Below are 21,533 nucleotides of genomic sequence, written 5' to 3' on the forward strand. Positions count from 1 at the left end.
TAAAGAAGTTTGTCTGCTTAAAATATAGCTTTATTCCCCTCTGAATGAGGGAAAGATTTGCAGGAAAGTATTTTGTTTCTTCAGGCTTTTTTTGGGGTGTGTGTGTTTGGCTGTTCTTGAGAGAGACAGAAGTGCAACTGTTTACTTTGGTTTTATTTTTCTCCCATTTAATTTGTAGTTCTGCATTGCTGAACAAGGCTAAAAAGCCACCTCTTGAGACATCTCTGAATTTAGCAATCTATTTATTGAGTTATTTATTTTCACTGATAAGGACACTGAGACAAAGCAAAGCAGATCAAACATGACTTGGGAGACTTTTGGTCTTGAACCTACAGTGATGCATAGGACATATGTGGCTTCTCTAGTGAAAGTTGTCAAACTTGCTCTTTATTTCTGCAGATTAAAGTGTCCTATAAATTTTAAATATCCCATTTGCTCTCTACCCAGGTTAGAGAGTGCTGCCATATGATTGTTTTCCATATTTTAATGGTTTTGTTCTAAACTAATTGATTTAAGTTGTGCAGTTCTAATGAAGTACCTGATACTTTTTGGTTATTCTTGAAAAGATATCAGAAAGCAGCATTGCAAGGGGTTACTAAAGTCATCCAGTCATCAAAAGATACCAGCAACTGTATGTTAGATGTTTGACTCAGAAGAGTTCAGAGACAATGAACTATTTTTGCCATTGGATAGAGAATACTTCTCAAATACACTTAAACTCAAGGTTTCTAGTGAAAAATTGAATGACACAATTATAATGTGCACCAAAAAAGATCTGAGCTATTTTCCATCTCCTGGAGCTCTGAGGAGGCAGGGAACTTGTTAAATAATTAAAAAAAATGTTCTCAACACATGCTAACATATTACTTAACTGAACAGGAACAGATATTTGTGAGAAAACTGCTGAGTAAATCTTAATTACAGAATGGGCCTAAAAACTCTTGGATTGTGAAGACTAAAATAATCATATGACAGTGAAGTTAATTAGATCCACCTACGCAGTTTGAAACTTCTTTTCAAGTACATGATCTGATTACAGTTGTAAGAAATATGGAGCAACAGAGGAAGTACAATGCTGATTATGTCTGAATAAATAACTTGAGAAATCACAAAGATGATTAAAGCTTCTTTAATATACCATGTGCTTTTAATTTCTGCTCTTCTGTCTCTTCTCATCTCCTGCCATCCACAGACTTGAGAGTAGTATTCTACATTTCAGTGTCTTCTGCAATGCCTTTCTGCAGCAGAGAACTTTTAAAGAACACTGTGGTTGTTAAAAAGGGAATTCAGTGGCAGAAAGCAGAACAGCTCTGTGTGTGTCAGTGTCTTGGTTCAAAGCAAATTAAAAGGCATAGGTGTTCTTTGGAGGGTAACTAAGGAGGAACCTACAGTGCTGTTTATTTTAGTGGATAGGAATGCAACACAAAAAGCAAAAGAATCATGGAATCATTTAGGTTGGAAAAGACTTTTAAGGTCATGAAGTACAATCATTAAATCAGCACTGCTGGGTCCCCACTAAACCATGTGCCTCAGTGCTACATCTACAGGGATGGAGACTCCACCACTTCGCTTGACAACCACTTCAGGGAAGAATTTGATCCTACTGAGCAACCTAAACCTCCCCTGGTGTAATTGGAGGCTATTTCCTCTTGTTCTAATGCTTGTTCATTGGGAGAACAGACTGCCTACCACCTGGCTCCAATCTTTCAGGGATCACTCTGTAAAGAGTGATAAGGTCCCATCTCAGCTTCCTTTTTACTTGACTTCATCCCCATTCCTTCAATCACTCCTCATAAGACTTATTCTCTAGACCCTTCACCAGCTTCATTGCCCTTTGTTGGGCTTGCTCCAGCACCTCAGTGTCAATCTTGTAGTGAGGGGCACAGAACTGAACCTGGTATTTGAGATGTGGCCTCATGGGTGCCTAGTACAGGGACATGATCACTTCCCAACTCCTGCTGGCCACACTGTTGCTGATACAAGCCAGGATGCTGTTGGCCTTCAACAAGAAGTACAAGAAGAAAACATTCACTGAATCTTTAGAGGGACTACAAAGATACATGAACTTGTCTATGAAATAAAACCTTCAGAGACAGAGGTTCTGCAGTTGTGGTTTTCTTCCTTCCATTAAAGTTTTTGTAAAAATTGCTCTTTTATACTGCTGATGTCTTTGTGAATGTCAAAGATGCATTATTTAAATCACAGTGTAGTGCCAGAAGAACTAATAGCTACCAACAAGGCTATAGCCTTGTCATTTTGATATCCATTTGGGTCTAGTGGTTTATTTGCATAGATTTGATTATCCATTGGTTTGACTACAAGGGATGCAGCTGCTTGTCTGTTTGAGTAGCTATGGATAAAAGAATTAAAAAAAAATAGATGACCAAAACATTGATAAAATTAAATAAACCATTGGCATTCCTTTGCATTGCACAGGACTTCTTCTTTTCAATATTGTGCTAAGATTCATTTAGAAAAACCCACACCAGAAATCTCCATTAAAGTGCCACTGTCAGGTAAAGCCACTCAGTTGTTGCAGAAGAAGGCTGAGGCTATGGGGTACCACTGACTGCTGCACTGGGTTTGCCTTGTGTTCATCCAAATCTGTGTTCATCAAAACTCTCTAGATCTGTAGTGTCATGTTGACTGATTACAGCAATGCCAAAGACTCTTGTAAAACACAGTTATTTCTCTGTCCACTGAAAACAACTGGGAAGTGGGACAAGAACTTCTGAGGCTCTTACTGTAATTATTCTTTTTTTTTTTTTTTTTTTAGACATGGGAAACTTCATGGACACAAACCAGAAAAAAACAGTGACAGAGGGAGAAGCTGCAGTGCTGAACTTCCTACAGATAGTCAGCTATCCAAGACCACAAGTGACATGGTTTAGAGATGGGCACAAGATTATACCAAACAACAGAATGTAAGTCAATTTAAAGCTCAAAATGCACACAGCCTAAAAGATGATTAATTATATTTGATAACACAACTTACATTTTAAGTACACTACTTAAGGTTTAAAGAGAATAAAGGAGCCTTGTTCATACCAAGTTTGAGATAAATGACTATTTTAAGACCATCTGTGAACTTCCTAAGCAGTCTGACAAAATAATTCATGTGGTTTTAATGGCGCTGGTGCAGCATAAGGGAATAGATGTGCAGAATGCCTGCGCTTCCTTCATGCTGTTCTTTTCCACTCTTTGGAAAAGGAAATGCTCATCTCTCAAGTATTGCCCACTTGAGTGGACAAACATAGTAAAAGCTGAGATCTCCTCTCCTCTCCCTCTCCCTCTCCCTCTCCCTCTCCCTCTCCCTCTCCCTCTCCCTCTCCCTCTCCCTCTCCCTCTCCCTCTCCCTCTCCCTCTCCCTCTCCCTCTCCCTCTCCCTCTCCCTCTCCCTCTCCCTCTCCCTCTCCCTCTCCCTCTCCCTCTCCCTCTCCCTCTCCCTTCCCCTTCTCACTTTTATTCTTTCCCTTTCCTTCTGATTATTTTTTCTTTTACATGGAGTTATGCTTTATACTCTTTTCCTCATAAAATTCTAAATATTGCTTATTTTTAACTCACCTTTTTAGCCTAAAATGACAGCTTTATTTCTTTTTGACTAATCAGCAGCTCACCCACTAATGGCACAGTACTTGCACTTTGATTAGTTGTTATCTCCAGGCATGCTCATTTATCTGTCCTTTCCTGAAACAGTTATGGAGCTATCCTGTGTTTTTACCTGCACAGTCTTCTTTGGAGTTAGCTGTAAAGTTTAAAAAATGTAGATAAAATCTTTCCTTTACTTGACTAATTTATGAGGAAAGTGTTGAAATGCCAAGTGGTTATTTGTGTATGATATTTTCATGCCTTCAAAGGGATGTATGTGCTAGCAACTGGTGGTAATAGGATATTGCTAAGTTCTACAAGGAGTGGTGAGTCTCTAGAGTTTGTATGAGAAAGGGAAAACTCTTCTTGGGTTTTAATTTTATTAATCTGTATTGGATATTTCACTGCTGTTTATGTGCATTTCTTTATACCTGAAAGTTAGTATTCCAGGCTGTTAAAATTGCTATTGCAGGGATGTGAAGAAACTCTGTAATAATTGATGAATAATTTAATAGTAATTTGATGGAAAACAGCTGGAAGATGAAACAATGAGTTTCTGGGCAATCTCTTGAAGAGAGCTAAGTGACAAATCCTAAGTTATTAACCACTAAGAATCTACTTCCTCCACTCCTACCACGTTACAAATTTTTTTTTGTCAATGCTGAGAATACACAAATGAAAAATTTGCAGGTGGTGAAAAATCCTTATTATCCAGCTATCTGAGAATGGAAAATCCTTGTTATCCAGGTATCTGAGAGTTTCCTGGGATCTATTGTGGGAGAAGAGAACAGAGTGACCTAGGCATGCACACAGTGTCTGAAAAATGAAATTTGTGTGAGTTCTCTTGCAGTTTGGGCAAACTGCAAGGAGAGCTATAAGTGATGTTATTCATTAATATAAAATCCCAATTTTCATGTGCTTTACTGCTACCCTGATGGGTCTGAGTAAAATCACTTGAAATTCCTAGCACCTGTAGTAATATGTGCAAATGGGAATAGTGTGAAACTCAGCTCTGTGGCAGGGGTAAAATATACCCAAAGGTTTCCACCTATATTTTATTTCCTTGGTCAGAAATTCAGTCTGAAAGGATTTTGAGGACGTTTGTCTGGCCTCTGTAGGAGCAAGTTGTGCATTTAACATTTTTTTTCCATAGGCAAAAGGGTATCAATTTAACTGATCAGTTTAGCAGGTGATCTAACTGGATCCCCTGCTAAACTGATCAGTTAAATTGATACAGCCACCTTGTATGAATGCTCCTTAAAGTGATTAAAAGTACCTTATATTGCTAAATCAATATAAAGCTTTTTTAATCTTCTTAAACAAGCTTAAAATTATTTGGGTAAATCAATCAGCTGTTCTGTCAGCTCTAATGATGGCTGAGAGTGACATCACTGCTGTGTCTACAGACTGGGGAAAGAAGCCCATCCAGGTGGGTGTTGAATGCCTCCAGAGAAGGAGACTCCACAACCTCTCTGGGCTGCCTCTTCCAGTGTTTTGTCACCCTCACAGTGAAGTTTTTACTTACATTCACATGGAAGGTCCTGTGCTCTGTCTTGCACCCATTGCCCCTTGTCCTATCATTGGGCATCAGTGAGAAGAGCCTGGCACCATCCTCCTGACATTCACCCTTCACGTATTTATAGACATTTGTGAGGTCACCCCTCAGACTCCTCCAAGCTAAAGAGCCCCAGCTCCCTCAGCCATTCCTCATAAGTGAGATCTTCCACTCCCTTAATCATCTTTGTCGCTCTGCACTGGACTCTTTCAAGCAGTTCCCTGTCCTTGAACTGAAGGACCCAGAACTGGGCACATATTCCAGATGTGACCACATCAGGGCACAGTATAGGAGGAGGAGAACCTCTCTTGATCTACTAACCCCTTCTAATACACCCAAGGATACCATTGGCCTTCTTGGCCACAATGGCATACTGCTGGCTCATGTATGTGCTAGAAAATTATGAAACAATGAACCAGAGAGAAGACCAAAAGATCAACAGCAAAAGACAAACAAAGAAAAGAATTGGGGTTTGGGGTGGGGTATTTTTTTTTTTTTTACTATTATTATTATCTTACAGGAAAATTACTCAAGAAGTTTTAGAAAAGACTTCACGTTACACCTAGACAGATTAATGTTTTCCAAACACACAAGCAGACCAACAGTGGAATTACAACTCCACTGTTATCCAGGGGCTTGACTGATGGGATGATTTCACCTGTTTACCCTCACATCTTACAGAAAACAATGGCTTCTCTAAAGGTAACAGCATCAAAAGAAATTGCTACTCTCAGATGTCAAGTCTTCAGCTTGCCTTGCCTGAGTGTACTTCATCAAACTTAAAAGCAGAGCACATTTAACTTTCTTTACACAAGGAGTGTGTAGTACCTCAGAGAGGAGAAAAGGACAGTAGCACCATCAAGGTCTACAATTGCCTTTCAGTTCTGATATTGAAGAATTAAATTCTCAGTACTCTTTGAGGATTTTTTTTTCCTACCTTTTTCTAAGTGAAGGACTTTTTTTTACCGAAAAGATTCCCTCTAACCATCAATTCATTTATTGGTGGTTTCTTTTTAAGAAGAAAACTTCTGCTCTGAAGTCATTATTAGTGTCTTCATTAACTTCCTTACAATTAAGATATTTCCTCCCCCCCCAGGAAGCTGCAGCTAGATGAACATTATCTTATGCCTTTTGTTACTGGAATTACCTCTGACACAAAATAGGAAAGTTGATTTTTGGCATATGAAGTCATTTCCAGATCATCCCTTTCAGCTGGGTAGACATTTTGCCATTTAGTTAACTGTTAATGAACCAAAACCCTTTACAAATGCATTTCATCCCACTAGAGAGAGAAGATGAATTGCCCTGCCTTTAGTTATGCACCAGTTTAGTATCTCTTTTTGCAGTAAGAACAATTCAGTATGCATTTGAACGCATGTGGTCGTTACCAACTCTTATAGGTAATAAATGTGCTGACATATTGTGGAATGAAAATGTGTTAGGCACAAGCAACTGTCAAATACCACTTGCTGTGGGTTTGAACACTCATAATACCTTGCAAACAAGCAAAGCTGGTCCAGATTTACCAGCCATTTGTTAAAGTAAATCTGCAAATATATGAATTACAGTCTCCAAAAAAGGAAGCTGTAGCTAAAGAGGCTTTAAAAAATGAGAAAAATTAAAATATCTAGGAATAGTGCAGCAGATTTGGGGTGGATATTAGCATTAGCTCTGTTTTTGCCTTGATGATAGCAGCTCACAGTGACCCACATATATTTTTTCAGTTTAAAGCAAACACCATTTCATTTTCATAGGAGGAGTTGCAGTGCCAGAAATGCATTTCTCTACAAATACTAGCCTGCCATGCAACTTCTGCTAGTTGCACATAATTGCTTTTCACATACACTGGATAATACTTTAATTAAAATTGTGATGATTAGCATTAGTGAATAATAAATTCAGAGACTGTCAACTCTGCAGTGTATTAGCTGAGCAATGCTTTCAAATCTCCACAGTTTGCAGGTCTTTTAAGTCTGCTAACATTATGGAGAGACACCTTTCAGCAGTGAGAGATGTTACAGAAACCCTATCAGCTGTTTTTGTCTGTCCATACCATTTTTACAGGCTCCACAATATAAACCCTATAGCAGTCTTCTAGTACCTAAAAGGAGCTTATGGGATGGTTGGGGGGGCAATATTTTATAAGGGCATGGAGTGACAGGACAAGGGAGGTTGGTTTTAAATGCAAGAGGGTGGATTTAGATTAGAATTTAAAAGATTTAGAAGACATTTTTTAGATTTAAAAGACATTTTTTGTTAGTTTATTCACTACAGATGTTAGGAAGAAGTTGTTTGTGTTGAGGATTGTGAGGCACTGGAGTAGGTTGTGGATGCCCCATCCTTGCAAGTGTTCAAGGCCAGGCTGAACAGGGTTTTGAGCTAGTGAAAGCTGTTCCTGCTCCTGTCAGGGGGTTGGAACTAGATGATATTTAAGGTTCCTTCCAACCCCAACCATTCAATGATTAATTTCAAACTCAGTACTTTTAAAAAGAAGAATATTTTGTAGAACTAAATGATTTCCTGAAACTGAAATTCATTAGTACCTTGGTATTCATTTATTTGACCAGATTTCTGCGTTGAGTAATTTCCATTTGAAGGAACAGGCAGCAGTAGGAATCATCTTACATCAAATTTTACTGTTATCCCCAAGGCTCATATGCATATGAAAGACTGTAGGGAAATCTCCCATCATCTCTTCAAGTACTCAGTTTGAGTCATCCTGGATGCTGTCAGTGGACTGTTTTGAGCCTTATTGTCTACTGTGTTCAATAGAGGAAAACATTAACACCTCAGGGTAAGCAAATCCCAGGATTATTTTCTAAAGCTGTTTGCCTTGTTTAGATTCAACCTCTCTGTTTTTCTCTCTGCTCATAATTTGTTTGCCACAGGTTTTAAGCATGTGTTTCAAAAATTAATTTATTCGGACCTCTTAACATTTTAGGGTGAAATCTCAGGTGTTGGTTAGATGAAGGGAGAGGAGAAATGAGTCATATTTGGGGACCATGTGTGTGCTGAATGCAGGGTGTGTAGGGGCAACACAGCCCATCAAAGGGAGGAAGAAGGACAGTGGAATAAAAATTGCTGCAAAAAACATGCCTTTTAGCAAGGCTCATTTGGAAGTGGATTCTTCCCAAGAGAGATACTCCAGCTGGTGAGATGTGTGGCACATCTTGGGATTTGACCAATATGTTTCATTACAAATTTGGACTACAAACCACATAAGTTTTTTGGTTTTTTTTTTTTTTTTATATATTTTTTCCATAAGCCAAGGGAAGTTGCTACCATTATGCTAGCACTGAAAAAAAAAAATCCTTTTTTTTTTTTTTTTGCTAGGAAAAAGAGTGGATGCTCAAAACTAGTATTGTGTTTTAATGGGCCTCAGCTGCTCACAGTATCTTTCAGCACAATCTTCAACAGCTGTAAATTTCAATAAAACTTTAAAGCTCATTGTCTATGGAGAAAAATCTGACTGTTGGATATTATTTTTCCTACGAAGATCACGTTGTGAGAGAAAAGAGTCATTTACTGTGCCACTGCATTTATTAATCATAGAGTTGGAATTTGTAAAACAAAGGGAATGGAAGTGTCACTAGAAGGAAACCTTTTTGCTCTAAGTATGATTTAGTTATCACAGCTTGCAGCAGAAATTGATTTATGAGTTTGTTGCTTTCTGGGGGCACATGTACTTTGAGAGAGAAAATATGGACTATGAAAGAAGCATTTATAGCATTAGTCTTTGAAAATGAACTACACACCATGTTTGAAAAATCAGAGCCAAATTAAAGGTGGGTGGACATGAAGACTCATTTTCATTGTGTTGTGGGGTTCACTTCTTGCATCTGTTGCATTTCCTAATCAGAACTAATTATGATATTTGGGACAAATTATGAATATAAACCTTTAACAACTAAAAAACATTTTTCCATCTGTCTTTGAGTTACTCTATCTAAAATATTTTAACATGCAGCCACTCTAAGACCATTTAACAGTGTTGCAGTCATTCTTAAAAGCAAATAGGAAAACAAAAACTATTACTTTATGCTTAGAAAGTGGCAACTGTTCACAAATCCCTGGGAACAATTTATCTCCTGTGGCCCCTCACACATCTCCATTTTTATGGAAATAGATGCAAAATGCTTGTGACTTATCAAATATAGCAGAAGGTGATGTCTTATGTTTACCAATTAACTTTTATTAATCAAAGCTGACTGAAGTAAAATATATCTGTCAGTACTTCTGGCTGTATACTACAAAGGATTATTAATGCTCCTTCTATGCAGCAATGGACAAATGCTGTCTCCTCCTGATTCTAGTGTGTTTGTGTATGATGTACAAAGGTGTTAGGAAATACAAGCTTGTGATTTTCTAATACAAATTTATGTGGAATAATTTTAAAAGCCCATGGATTGAGCAGGTTGACTTTCATATGGAAAACTGTTGTGTGATTCAAGAAGACAAAAAAAAACCCCAACTATCAACGACAGAACTTTGCACTCTGGGGATGTGCTGTGGCTTTTGTGGCTGATCTGCATCAAGTCTACTTTGTTGACAGTAGTCAAGTTGAATTTAAAGAATTTGGTACATGGAAGCAAATGTGAAGCAGACCTTACATTAATTAATGCTGCAGAGAAAGGGAGAAGCTGGCAGCCTGCCCATGGCTTATCTCTGATCCTTAGTTGTGAGTGGAATCTTTAGCTGTTTTATGTTTGGCCTTCACCTAGCAGATTCCAAATGAATTTAAATAAATTGTAAATGCCCTGTGTGAGGTTTCACAGGTCTATCTGAGCTGTGTGAGAGAGGAGATTTTTGGCTCTGGTGGAACTTTGTAAAGGCATCTTGCAATTAGAAGTGAGAAAAAAAAAACAGTGAAACTCTGCCAATATTCCTATGAAATCTATTTGTCTGTTGCATGTCAGCACTACCTTTTATTTCTTAATATATGCCTCTGTCTATTTTTATATATTACACCAATCTGTTGTTTTGCATGTCAGGACCAGTTCTAGACATAGACCAGGCATCTGTTTATTGGGGTGATCACAGTCATCACTTGCTCAGCTTTATCCTCTAACCCCCTGTCACTAGAGTGAGGAAACAGTAGAATAGATCAGCTTAGTGTTCATCATAACAGTAGCAAGGTGAAAGGGTAAGAAAGGGAAATGTGGAAGTGCATACCTCTCCTCCCCTTCCATGTGGCTGAACAAAATGACCAAAACCATGACTGGGTCAAGACAGATGTAGGTGTGAAATCTGTGGATGCCAGGAGAGAGATGGATTGTGGTGTTACCTTGATGGAGGAAAGAAAAGGTAGAGAGAGAAGCTTAGAAAATGTCATGGCCTGGGGAAATGATTGCAAGTCATAGGTGGAATTGGTGGGTAAGGAGTTGGGAAGACAGTGGTCTGACAGTGATGGTCTTCAGCTTTCACTCACATGGCAGAGAGGGTGCCAGAGAGCGTTCTGAGAGTGTGGCCCATGTTCATGTCACCATCTCATTGTGGAGCCCAATGGGAACAAAAGCCAGCCTCCCAAACAGATCAGAGAACCTCCCCCATCACCATGCCATCAGCTGCCTCATTCTTCTGTAGTTTCTTCCTCAAAATCTTACTCTCAGTCCAAACTCCCACCAAAACCCCCATATTGCCACCTTCCTCCCAAATATATGTCCCCTCTGGACCTACCCCCCAGGTCACTGCAAAACTGAACCTTGCAAACACTTGGAGGTTGTTTGTAGTGTTGTATTTATTGGATTGGGATTGAATGTGTAATTGACAAATAAACTCAGAGCTCAAAAAGCAGGAGAAGAAATACCCAACACTTTCTACTTGTATGTTCCTTTCTTCTTGCATTCTCAAAATAGAGGTACAAAGGAGACCCTATTTAGGAATAGCACTTGAAAGGCTATTCACTCTTCAAAATGGAGTTTTGCTAGCTTTTTGCCCACTGTTTTTGTTCAAGAAACCACATTTGCTTTTGTCGTTCAGCAACCAATACCATTTGCAAGAACTTTAACAACTCTCTTGCTGTCTGCCAGCTGCCATGTGTTCTTTTCCTACTCCCAGCATAATACCCCTTCACTGGAAGGAGAGTGCAATACTTTCATAATAATCACTAGTTCAAATCACTGATTATTTTAAAACATCAAATCTCATTTTTGGCAATCCATCATCTGTTGCCATGGGAACTGAAAACTGCCTCAGCAGCGACAAGAAACGGAGTTTATTGGGATACTTATAAATTTCAATGGCTGTTGTTAGACAGCTGCATTTTCTGTTTACCCAACAGATAGTGCAGCAACAACCTTATAATACACTTTCAAAATGCTATGTACATTTCATTTTAATTTATTTAGATTTTTTATTCATGTTTTTCGCAGCTTAGCAGAAATGTTATGATCAAGGAAAGAGAAAATGTCAATAATCTCCAACATATGCAGTCAATATTGGATGTTTCCACCAAGTGTCCTTACTGTTCTCTTAACTAGGACTCTGATAAAAAAATTTCCTGCCTTGAGGGTGCAAAAGATAGGTGGAGGTTTCCACTTTCAGGGGTACCAGGTACATCATGATCCCTTGGTATTCTTATCCTGGAATTCTGCTCTCCAAAGTCTTATTTCCTCCATATCTTATGCCTCAGAACAACAATTTACTGAAGTCTGCAGCTCTTCTTCCTGCTCCTGAGCTCAAATACTCCTAATTCTTATGTATTTCAGAGCTCCATGAACCTTTTCTGTCTGTAATTCCCATCTCCTAACTATTTCAGTCACCTATAGTCAGGTTTTTAGGCTGTTCCCAGCTCAGATACATCCCCTTCTTCTCACCTCTGCACTTAGACACCTTGTCACATTTGCATTAATTATCTCCGTTGAAGCAGTTGCCTTATGTATCCCAAACATTTTCCTCCTCCTTGCCTGAATCTTCTATCATAGTTTCTATACCCTCCCTACCGCCACCTCTGCAGGATCTCCTAGCTCAGGGGCTCACTTGTTTGTGCTGCATCTCCCTAACTCCTTCCTCTGCTGCTGGCCCTATCTACTGTCCTCCCCTTGGTGAGTGTGGCCAGATGTGCCTATCCTGCTCCCTGCACATTGCAAGCATTAGCTTTGATTTGAAAGAGAAGCATGAATCTGGATCGAGCTTGTGCTGATCATACCTCAGCACAAACAGCTGAGAGAAAGGAAAGGAGGCAAACCCAAGAGAAATGGTAGTCATATAACCACCACCATTTGTAAAACTCATTTAGCAAATTAATAAGTAGTAGTTGCAGTAGTGTGGATTTAAATATGCTGTTTTGCTGTAGATTTGTATGGAGTATCAAAGAGAATAATTGGGCAACTAATTGAATGTAGTATTAATATGCAGATCTAGACAGCTTTTTTTCCCCCCCTTTCCTTTCAGCTGTTTTAGAATGAAAACCACTCCTTTTGTGGCTTGTCATTATTTTGGTTCAGAAGCAAGGCAGCCACTTAAGACAAATCTCAAATCTTGAAAAGCTGTTATATTGCAAGACCTCATACCAACCAACCAACCCTATCATTTTCTCCCATCTTCTAATACTGTTTTTGTTATCACAGCTGGAAGTTGGCTTGCAAGGATGTATTTTGGGGCAAACCAGATCATGTGTACTAATAAACATGCTGGAATGAAACTGAGAATGGTTTGTCTTGTGAAATAGGAGAAGTGAGAAAAGGATTAGATGCTCCATCTAGTGCTGAGGCACAAGGGGAGAAAAATCGATTTCCCCAGGCTCTCAAATTATCTCTAATCAGTTTACATTAACATGAAGCATCCCATAAAACTACTGTAGAAGCTTGCAAGAGCATTCACTAGCCTTGTTTGGCAGCTGCAAATACACTGGGTCTTACTTGGGTCAAGTTTAGGTAAATGAGCTGTTCTCTAGTAAAATGGCACAGTTCTTTGATTTGTTGCTTGACCCCGAAATGGAAGTACTCCAGTGCTAATCCTGCTGCAAGTCTGGCTAGTCTTTATAGCTGTGATTGTAGCCCTCACCACAAATTCTTTCTGTCCCAAATCTAGACTGTTTGGAGGTTAGTGCAAGTGCTTTGAAAATTCTCAATTCTTACTTCTGTGTGCAGTCTTTGCTTTCACAGGAACTCATCTTTGCTCATATAATTCACTGTTGCAACACATACCATAAACCCCACTTTCTGAACGAAATATCTGCTCTCACATCTTTGTGTCAGTGTGTTTATCAATAACTTACTCACATTTAATGTAATCATGAACAAATCCAGTTATGTTTTTGAAGAGATGAGTTTGCCTGCATGCATACCTGTAGTTAAAAACATGCTGCAGCAAGGGGGATGCTAAATACCTGCTAAGCATTGGGTAAGAGTACACAGCAAGAGAGTGTGAGCAAAGAATCTTGTGCAACCAACATGCTGGGTCCTAGATCTGGTGCTAACTGGATCCAACTATGGATTCAAGAGCACCACCCAAAGATTAAATAAATTTATTTTTAATAATCTGATTTTTTAGTAGAAGTATTGCAAATATTTTGAAGAGATCTTGTAAGTAGGCCTTTACTGTACATTGATGATCTAAAAATTCCAGCCCAATAAATAAGATCATATGCCACTGCTGATTTAATAAAACCAGGGAGTTAGCAAAATCTTCTTGTTTCAATGAAGAGAAGTAGCAGTTTAATATTTTAATGCCTGATAGCTTCTAATACAAAGCTGTCAGTCTTAATTTCACTAAGTAAAAACCTTCATGGCGTTGAAGGTTCACTAATCAAGATCCATAAAGGTACAATTTCAGTTGTCATCCTCTTGTCTCTTTGGGAAGACACTTTTTATTCATGAAACAATTCCAGAATGGAGAAAAATAAAATCAAGCATGTAGGATGTGTCTTGCTTTCTCTCAAAAGCCTACAGAGAAAATACTGGATTGGGAAAGAATCTCAACACAATTCCTGATGTTTTTAATTATTTAAAATTATTTCATCCATCAGTAGGAATAATTTAAAATTATTTCATCCATCAGTAGGAAAATTTCTGATGGAGAAACACCTTTTAGAGTTCTCTCTTTCTCACTGGGAGACAGTAATGAATCCTGGGATCTCTGAGGCTGCTGTCATCGACTCTGAAGCCTGCTGCACCCAATGGGATATTCACTTAATCTGTTCTGATATATTCTGTTACTGGTAGGTGGGAATTTTAATCATTTCTATAGTAAAATGTAGCCGTTCATCAAAGGCAGTACTTTTTTGGTGGTGTTGTTCTTTGGATAGGTTTGTGTTAGACAGCACAGAGAAATTATTTTGTACCAAAAGCCAAGATGGAACATTTTATTTGCTGTTCCTTGTATTTATGTATAACTTCTGTAATACAAGCAGCATATGCTTGATGTAAAATGGTCAAGGAGTATGACAGCAGATCTGGAGCTAACAAGTTAGATCCTGGATAATTTGCTAATAGTTTGCACTTAAAAAAATTCTCTACAATTTCATGTATTCATCTGAAATAACACAATAGTAAAACTTTCCTCTGTGTAATGTACAAGTGCTTTCCAAAGAATTGCATTTTTACTCACCTCTGGACCATCAAATGAAAAAGTCCATTGACTCTTTACTGACATGTTGAATATCTTCTTTTATTAAACCTCAAGAGGGATTTATCAGAATTATGGAAAGGACTCTGGGCTTGTGCTTTATAAATGCTAATATAAAATCTAGTATTTTAATAAGTTTCTTAAATTTACATCTTTAAGTATAGTGCATTGGGTGAGCTTTGAAGGTGCACCCCCTCACTTTGACATTTACTTTCTGTTCTAACACTTCCCTGCTCCTTTAATATAGTCACACTTCAAAAGCTCTTTGTACTTTAATCTTTCAACTATCACAGATTATTTTAGCCTGTGCTGTGCTAGCCATAAAGTGGAGGGGAAGGTATGCAGAGGCTGGAGTACGTTCAGGTGAGGAAATCACTTCTTTAGAGATGTGAAGTGTTGCCTCCCCAACCATTGAGTTGTGACTCACTGCAGCAATGAGGTGCTCCTTTCTAGTGTGCAGGATATGTGAGGAACCCAGATCTGCTGAGTCAGCCTCCATTCTGTGGTGTTTTAACTGAAGTGGATATAGTGAGAAGAATCAGTGGCAATAGAAAGAAAGAAAGGAAAAATAGGAACCTTTCTAAAATAGCTCAAAATAGAACAAACCAGAAGAGAAGGTTTAATTGCTTGCTAATTGATACCAGCATTGTTCCAAGCTATTTCTGTATTATGTGAAGGGCTTCTGTTTCTCTTTCCAAAGCCCTATAATGGTTCACATCAGTTAACACTTGTTTTTCCTCTCAACCTTCCTTATTTGATTGTCATGAGGAAATAAATCCTGCTTTGTGCTTGGCAGTTTTGCTGTATCACAATTCATTCAACATCAGCCAATTCTAGAAACATCAGGATGGTCCAGAATTTACCCTTCCAAACTCTGAATTGACCATTTGTATGGAAAATGTATTTGTACCTCAGTCAAAAAAAGCAAATCCATCTCATTATTTTGCATCTTGTTCTGTAAGAATCCAGTTTTTATTAATTCCAGCTTGATAGGAATCTCTAACCTAGCCCCACATAATTCTTATTTGTCGAGACAGTTCAACAAAACGAGTCAGGGTGTAGTATACCTTTATTTAATTTTTAAAATATTGTGAAAAGTCAGCTTTTCAGGGAAATTTTTGTAGTGTTCATGGGAGATTGGGCACTTGCTGACTCCCTGACTCATTTTGCTTGTTGTACTGCAAGCATGAAGCCTGCACAGTGTTTTAATGGAACAGTTCTAAACCCTGGACTTTTCTTTAAGCATGTGGTGTATTTACTGCATTTATTTGCATAAATATTTATCCAGTCTCTGTTTGAAGATTATGAAAGTGTATCTTAGTTAAGCACTGTTTAATTGAATAAACAATTTATAGAAGAATGCTTCATTCCTATGTGCAGCAGTTCTTTGAAACAGGTGCTAAGCAGTGAGGAAAAGCAACGTGGTCAGATTTTAAAGGCATTTATGACACAATCACTTGACTGGACTCTTCATGGTACATTCTAGAATTAGCATTTTACATTTCTACAAATCTCTCCAGTACCCTTCAAGGTACCAAGATGAAAATGAAACTGTGTTACAAACATCAACTGCTTAAAACTGAATTTAGATTCATACTTTCACAGAATTCAGGCTTCTACATTAAAAAGTGATATTTCTGCAATGACTTCTGTATAGAGTGGTCAAAGATTTGAGAGAATGGAATCATGTAATTGTGTTTTCTAGGTAACATTTCTAACTGAATGTTGTCATGAACAAACTGTTTTCCTACTCAGAATACTGAGCAGGACTGAACTGCAGCACTTGGAATCTCTAATTTCCTTTATTGATAATGCAAACACCTGCCCATCAGTGTTGTTAACAGTGAAGTTAGTATTAGGTGCCTTAAATAAGGGCATAAAAATATTACAATGCCATTACAGGTATCTATTTACATATTCTCATACCGAACTGTCAAATATAATTGATCAAACCTGTACAGGATAGAGAAGCAAAAGTAATCCAGAGAATGACAAGGAAAATGTCTCATTATTTTCAGAACATGGAAAGAGTATTGTACCATGTCTTGTACATCCTGCATTTTAGTTATTTTCCTGGCAGTTGGAACAGACTTTGCAGCCATTTGCAATGGCATTAGAAAAGCTTTGTTGAGCATGATATTTAAATCATGAAAGACATATGGGCAATGTCTGGGTTTTGGGTTTATTTGGGGTGCTTGGGTTTTTTGCCACTAGTTGTAGCAGTGACAAGTTCAGTAGATTTACAGGAATGTTTATTTGTGTGTTTGCACTTGAGCTTTGGAATGTTGCAGCTCCTGGAAGATTTTAAAATCAAATGCTCTAGCTTAACTACCTCCTTCTTCTTCTTTTTTTTCCTTTGAATCATTCTATGTTACTGTTAACACTCATCTTTATGAAAGCTAGAATAATGGTAAAGGTAATGAAATCTCATGCTTCAGGGAGTATGCTAATACTTACAAATCTACTTTGTGTTTTCTGAGATTAATTAGTTAACATGTGTACAGCTTTCAGAACATCAGTAAATTCAAAGTTATGCCAAGGACTGCTACAGACTGATTATCTGTGGAACCCAAGAGTTAATTTCTTCTATATAGAATCATAGAATGGTCTGGGTTGGACTTCTGAAGGTCATCCAGTCCAACCCCCACTGCAGTCAGCAGGGACATCCTCAACTAGACCAGGCTGCCCAGAGTGCTGTTGAGCCTCTCTTTGAATATATCTAGGGATGGGGCCCCACTGTAGAAATGAAGAACAGTATTGGGTTTTTTTTAACCATCTCTATTTGTTACTGAAATTTGTACCAGACTAGTAACATTTGCTACCTTTAGTATGTTTGAAAAACCAGGCTGTGTTGCTTAGTTCACTCATCATGGCACAAATTGGAAGTACCAGCCTGGCTGTGTCCACATAAGCTCATAGCCTTCTGATCAGGTGTGGGAAGTACCCTTAAATACTTTATATTCACAGTGAACCTTCCCATTAGGAACCTTGTAATAGTAGTTTAGAGCTAGAGCTCTCCTCTTTCACTGTGTTTTCTTGCAAGGTGGTTTATTATGTGTGCTGTGAAATTTCCAGAGCCTGGAAAGGAAGATTTCTATTAGGGAAATGAGAATTGAAGGTGGAATATATGCATGAAGTAAAAAGCTGGATGCTCACAGGCCAAGTTTTCAATGGTTATGGTAGATTGGTAGTAGGAAGTCAAAACCAAACAGTTTCCTCTCTCTGCACATTCAGTGGAGAAAAGGTTATTCTCAATTCACACAGTAAATAAAGACAGAACAAGAAAAAATGCATTGAAAAACTTGTTCAGGGACAGTGACCTTTACTGAAATGCTTTAACACCCAGAAGGGGTGCATAACTTAGCTTTGTAAATCACTCTGAGTGGATTTCCACTTGGGAAAAAAAAAAAAAACAAACCAACAAATTTATGGAATTTGCACCCTGCTTTATTTTTAGTTAGCATATAGTTCAGAATTAGATTTGCAATTACAAATTGGCATCAAGTTTAAGCATTTCTCCATAAAGCTTATTTTCACTGTGACTGAAATGGTTGATACTTGCATTGCATGTTGTGCTTGTTTGTTTTGTTATTTTTCCTGGAACTGTTTGCTGTCATTTGCAAACAAGGGAGATCAGTCTGTTATTTATTGAGGCTGAGTAGAAACACAGTGTATTATCCAGTTAGGAGACACAGTACACAGAGTAAGCAGATCAGGAAAATGTATTTCAATGCCAGCTTCATTAAGCTGATAATCATCTCAATATATTCCCTTACAACTTCAACAATTAGTAGCTATAGTTTTATTTTCATGAGTATCTTTAATCAGTGGTTTAAAAAAAAAAATCCCTAAGAAAAATTCCATGGTAGTTGGAAGCTTCCAGAAAATTGTTCTCATGTGTGGAGCATTGCTGCAATGAGTCACAGGTGAAAAAAATGTTTTAAATTGCATGTTAGTACTGGATTCTGAATTAGTAGAATTGATCACAGGTGATGTAACAGCAGTCTCCAGGGGAACACACCTGAGTTCAATATAAGAAGGACATTGAGGGGCTAGAGTGGGTCCAGAGAAGGGAAATAAAACTGCTGAAGGGTGAGGAGAAGAGGTATTTTGAGGAGCAGTTGAGGAAAAGTCTGGAAAGAGGAGGCTCTCTACAATTCTCTACTCAGAAGGGCATCATGGTAAGGTAGATGTTGGTCTCTTTTCCTTCTTAATTAACAGTAGAACAAGAAGGAATGGCCTCCGATTGCACCATGAGAGGTTTAGGTTAGCTATTAGGAACAATCTCTTTATTGAAAGAGTGGTCGGGCATTGGAACAGGCTGCCCAGAGAGGTGGTGGAGTCTCCACCCCTGGAGGTGTTCAAAGCATGTGCAGACATGGAAAGTGGTGGTGGTGGTGTTGTGTTGACTGTTGGAGTCACTGATTTTAAAGGTCTTTTCCAACTGAAATGACTCTGAGTCTAATTTCTGTCATAAGCCATATGCTGCTTCAAAATTTACTGTTGTTTCCAGCTACCTCACCAGTAGGATGTGGCCACACACAGAGAGTGGCAATGACTTTGGAGGCCCAATTAGATCAGTGTCAGAGTTTAGCATTCTGATGATGCTGATCTCCCCTGGCAGGACCATGAAGAATTGCTTCCCTTCTTGAAAAATGGTTAATATGTTATTAACTTTGCTCATAAGCTAACTTTTATGCTGGGCTTTCATTTTTGCATTCTGCCATTTTAGTCTAAGCTTCTGAAAGTTTTTGGTTGGTTTTTTTTTTTTTCCTATGAAATGTCTCCAGAGTTTTCATCAGTCAATTGAAAAAAAGGTGGAAAAAAATCAATATGTTTATTGACAGAATATGAGAATAAATAATGCCATAGCAAAATCACCATGAGAAAAATATCCCCTGGGAAGTGCCCTTGAAGTGGAAGACAGTGAGAAATGCATGCAGCTGGCTCTGTACCTGTTTGCTCCATGGTTCCTACAAATGCATGTGGGCACAGCCATTCCCTGGTCTTATTCAGCCTGTGGTCACAGGGCTGCCAGCAGCTGTGGCAGTTTTATTGATTGACTGTACTGAGCAGAGCACTTGTTCAAATCATGTCCTCTGCTATAGGAAGAAACTTGTCCTGGATTTAAGAGACTTAAAGAGACAAAATGTCCAGAAAGGAAGGGAGCAAGCAGTGCTAACATAGCCAGTGCTATTCTCCTAACCTGGATGTCAGTTATCATGAGGAATTGACTTGATGTTACTTTAAATCCTTTTTTTTTTTTTTTTTTCCTTCCTCCTCTCCTTTTGGTTCCTTTCAGGAACTGTTTTCCATAGTGCTCATGAATCTTGGTTAGAGCTCACTTGGTGTTCAGAGAAGCATTTCTGCCAGGAGTCCACCAATGTGAAATCTGAGTTCTTGGTACATCCTTCACAATTTTCAGACTGAGTTCAAGCCAGTAATGTGATATATATGTCCACACTCAGTGTATAAGGCAAGCAACCTCTTACCACATAGACTGTGGAAAGTTTTGATGGAGGGTAATAATTCTCTGAGGGTCATCTCCCTTCCTCAAAAGCAGTCTGGATTTTGGCCTCAGATGCCTTTTGTCATGTTTGAGGAAAAGAGACAAGAAATGCTGAACAATGGCATTGTGTGAGTAGATTATTGAATATATTTTTAAATTTAATGAAACAAAGGTTCACCCACATCTGTGAAAAGTTCCTAATATAGATATTTATATTTTTTTTGGCTAACGTGTTTCAGTTTAATATATGTGTGACTTTATTGTGAACCCAGACAATGGTTTCTGATGGCATTGCTGAAGAACATAATGCAGTGTCACCAGGTCAGGGACAGGGAGCTGAGATAGGCTAAGAAATATTGGAATCATTACTGGCTGCTATGGTGTCTGAAATATGGTGTGCTAAAGGCAGTTCTGTATCTCATGGGGAGGACTCCTGTCTTGATAGTTACAGTGTTAAACATCTCTTGTGCTGAGAAATCTGGATATTTAGAACAGTAACTTCTAAGGACATTTCTTTCAGAAGCAAAATTCACCAGTCTGTAACTTCCTGTGCACTTTGGTCCAGAGATGAGAAAGAAGCTTTTATTTCCTTTCATAGAGGGTTTTAATATTGATTATATGGGAGCATATACATAATCATAATATATGATAATACATATGACATAGCTGTTGATTGGAGAGAGTCTCATAACTGAAAGACAGATCTCAAAGGTGTCTACAGCTATGCATGCACAATAGGCTGGTGTGAGTAGAGCAGATGAGTTCTTGATACTATGCTCTTAGTGTGGATTGAAGCTCCACAAACATCCTCCACTTATTCCATATAGCTGTTCAAGGTGTATTATTAAGTGACTTATCAATTTTAAATAAGCCTTTATGTGAAGCAAAGTGTTCCAGTATGTTTTGTGATGCATCATCAAATTCCCTGAGCTTCATCTGGATTCATTCACACCCAATACCAAATCTACTGATGGAGTGTTTCCCTGGCAGTGTCTTATTTTTCTGATCATGTCTTTTAATTCTCTTGTCTTGATGGATTAGGCAGCTTTTTCTCACTGTGGTGAGCCCAACAGCTCCTGGGCTGCAAGAAGCTTCAGTATTTTCCTCTGCTCCCTGCTGCTTTGTGTATTCTGTCACTGGCATATTCACTTAATTATATGACAGGCAATATCTGCTCTCTGAGGGAGTAAAAACAACTGTTGAATTAGTTTTTTTTAAATAATATCATATTGCTCTGCTCAAAACCTCTTTTAAATAAATGTTGAGGATGGAACTATTGATGTGGGCTTTAAACTTTAAATTTCAGTGAGTTCT

At 38.3% G+C, this 21,533-nt stretch overlaps 1 protein-coding gene across 1 annotated transcript in view; it reads left to right on the forward strand.

Moving 5' to 3' along the window:
• The window catches only part of SDK1 (sidekick cell adhesion molecule 1), a 420,137-nt gene that overhangs the window by 120,279 nt on the left and 278,325 nt on the right, over positions 1-21,533 (forward strand). Inside the window, exon 4 of the mRNA XM_054390916.1 lies at positions 2,777-2,924. Coding sequence (XP_054246891.1) covers positions 2,777-2,924 — 148 coding nt within the window. The remainder of the gene's footprint in view (positions 1-2,776; positions 2,925-21,533) is intronic.

This window comes from Indicator indicator, chromosome 22 (assembly GCF_027791375.1).
Source record: "Indicator indicator isolate 239-I01 chromosome 22, UM_Iind_1.1, whole genome shotgun sequence".
Lineage (NCBI taxonomy): Eukaryota > Metazoa > Chordata > Aves > Piciformes > Indicatoridae > Indicator > Indicator indicator.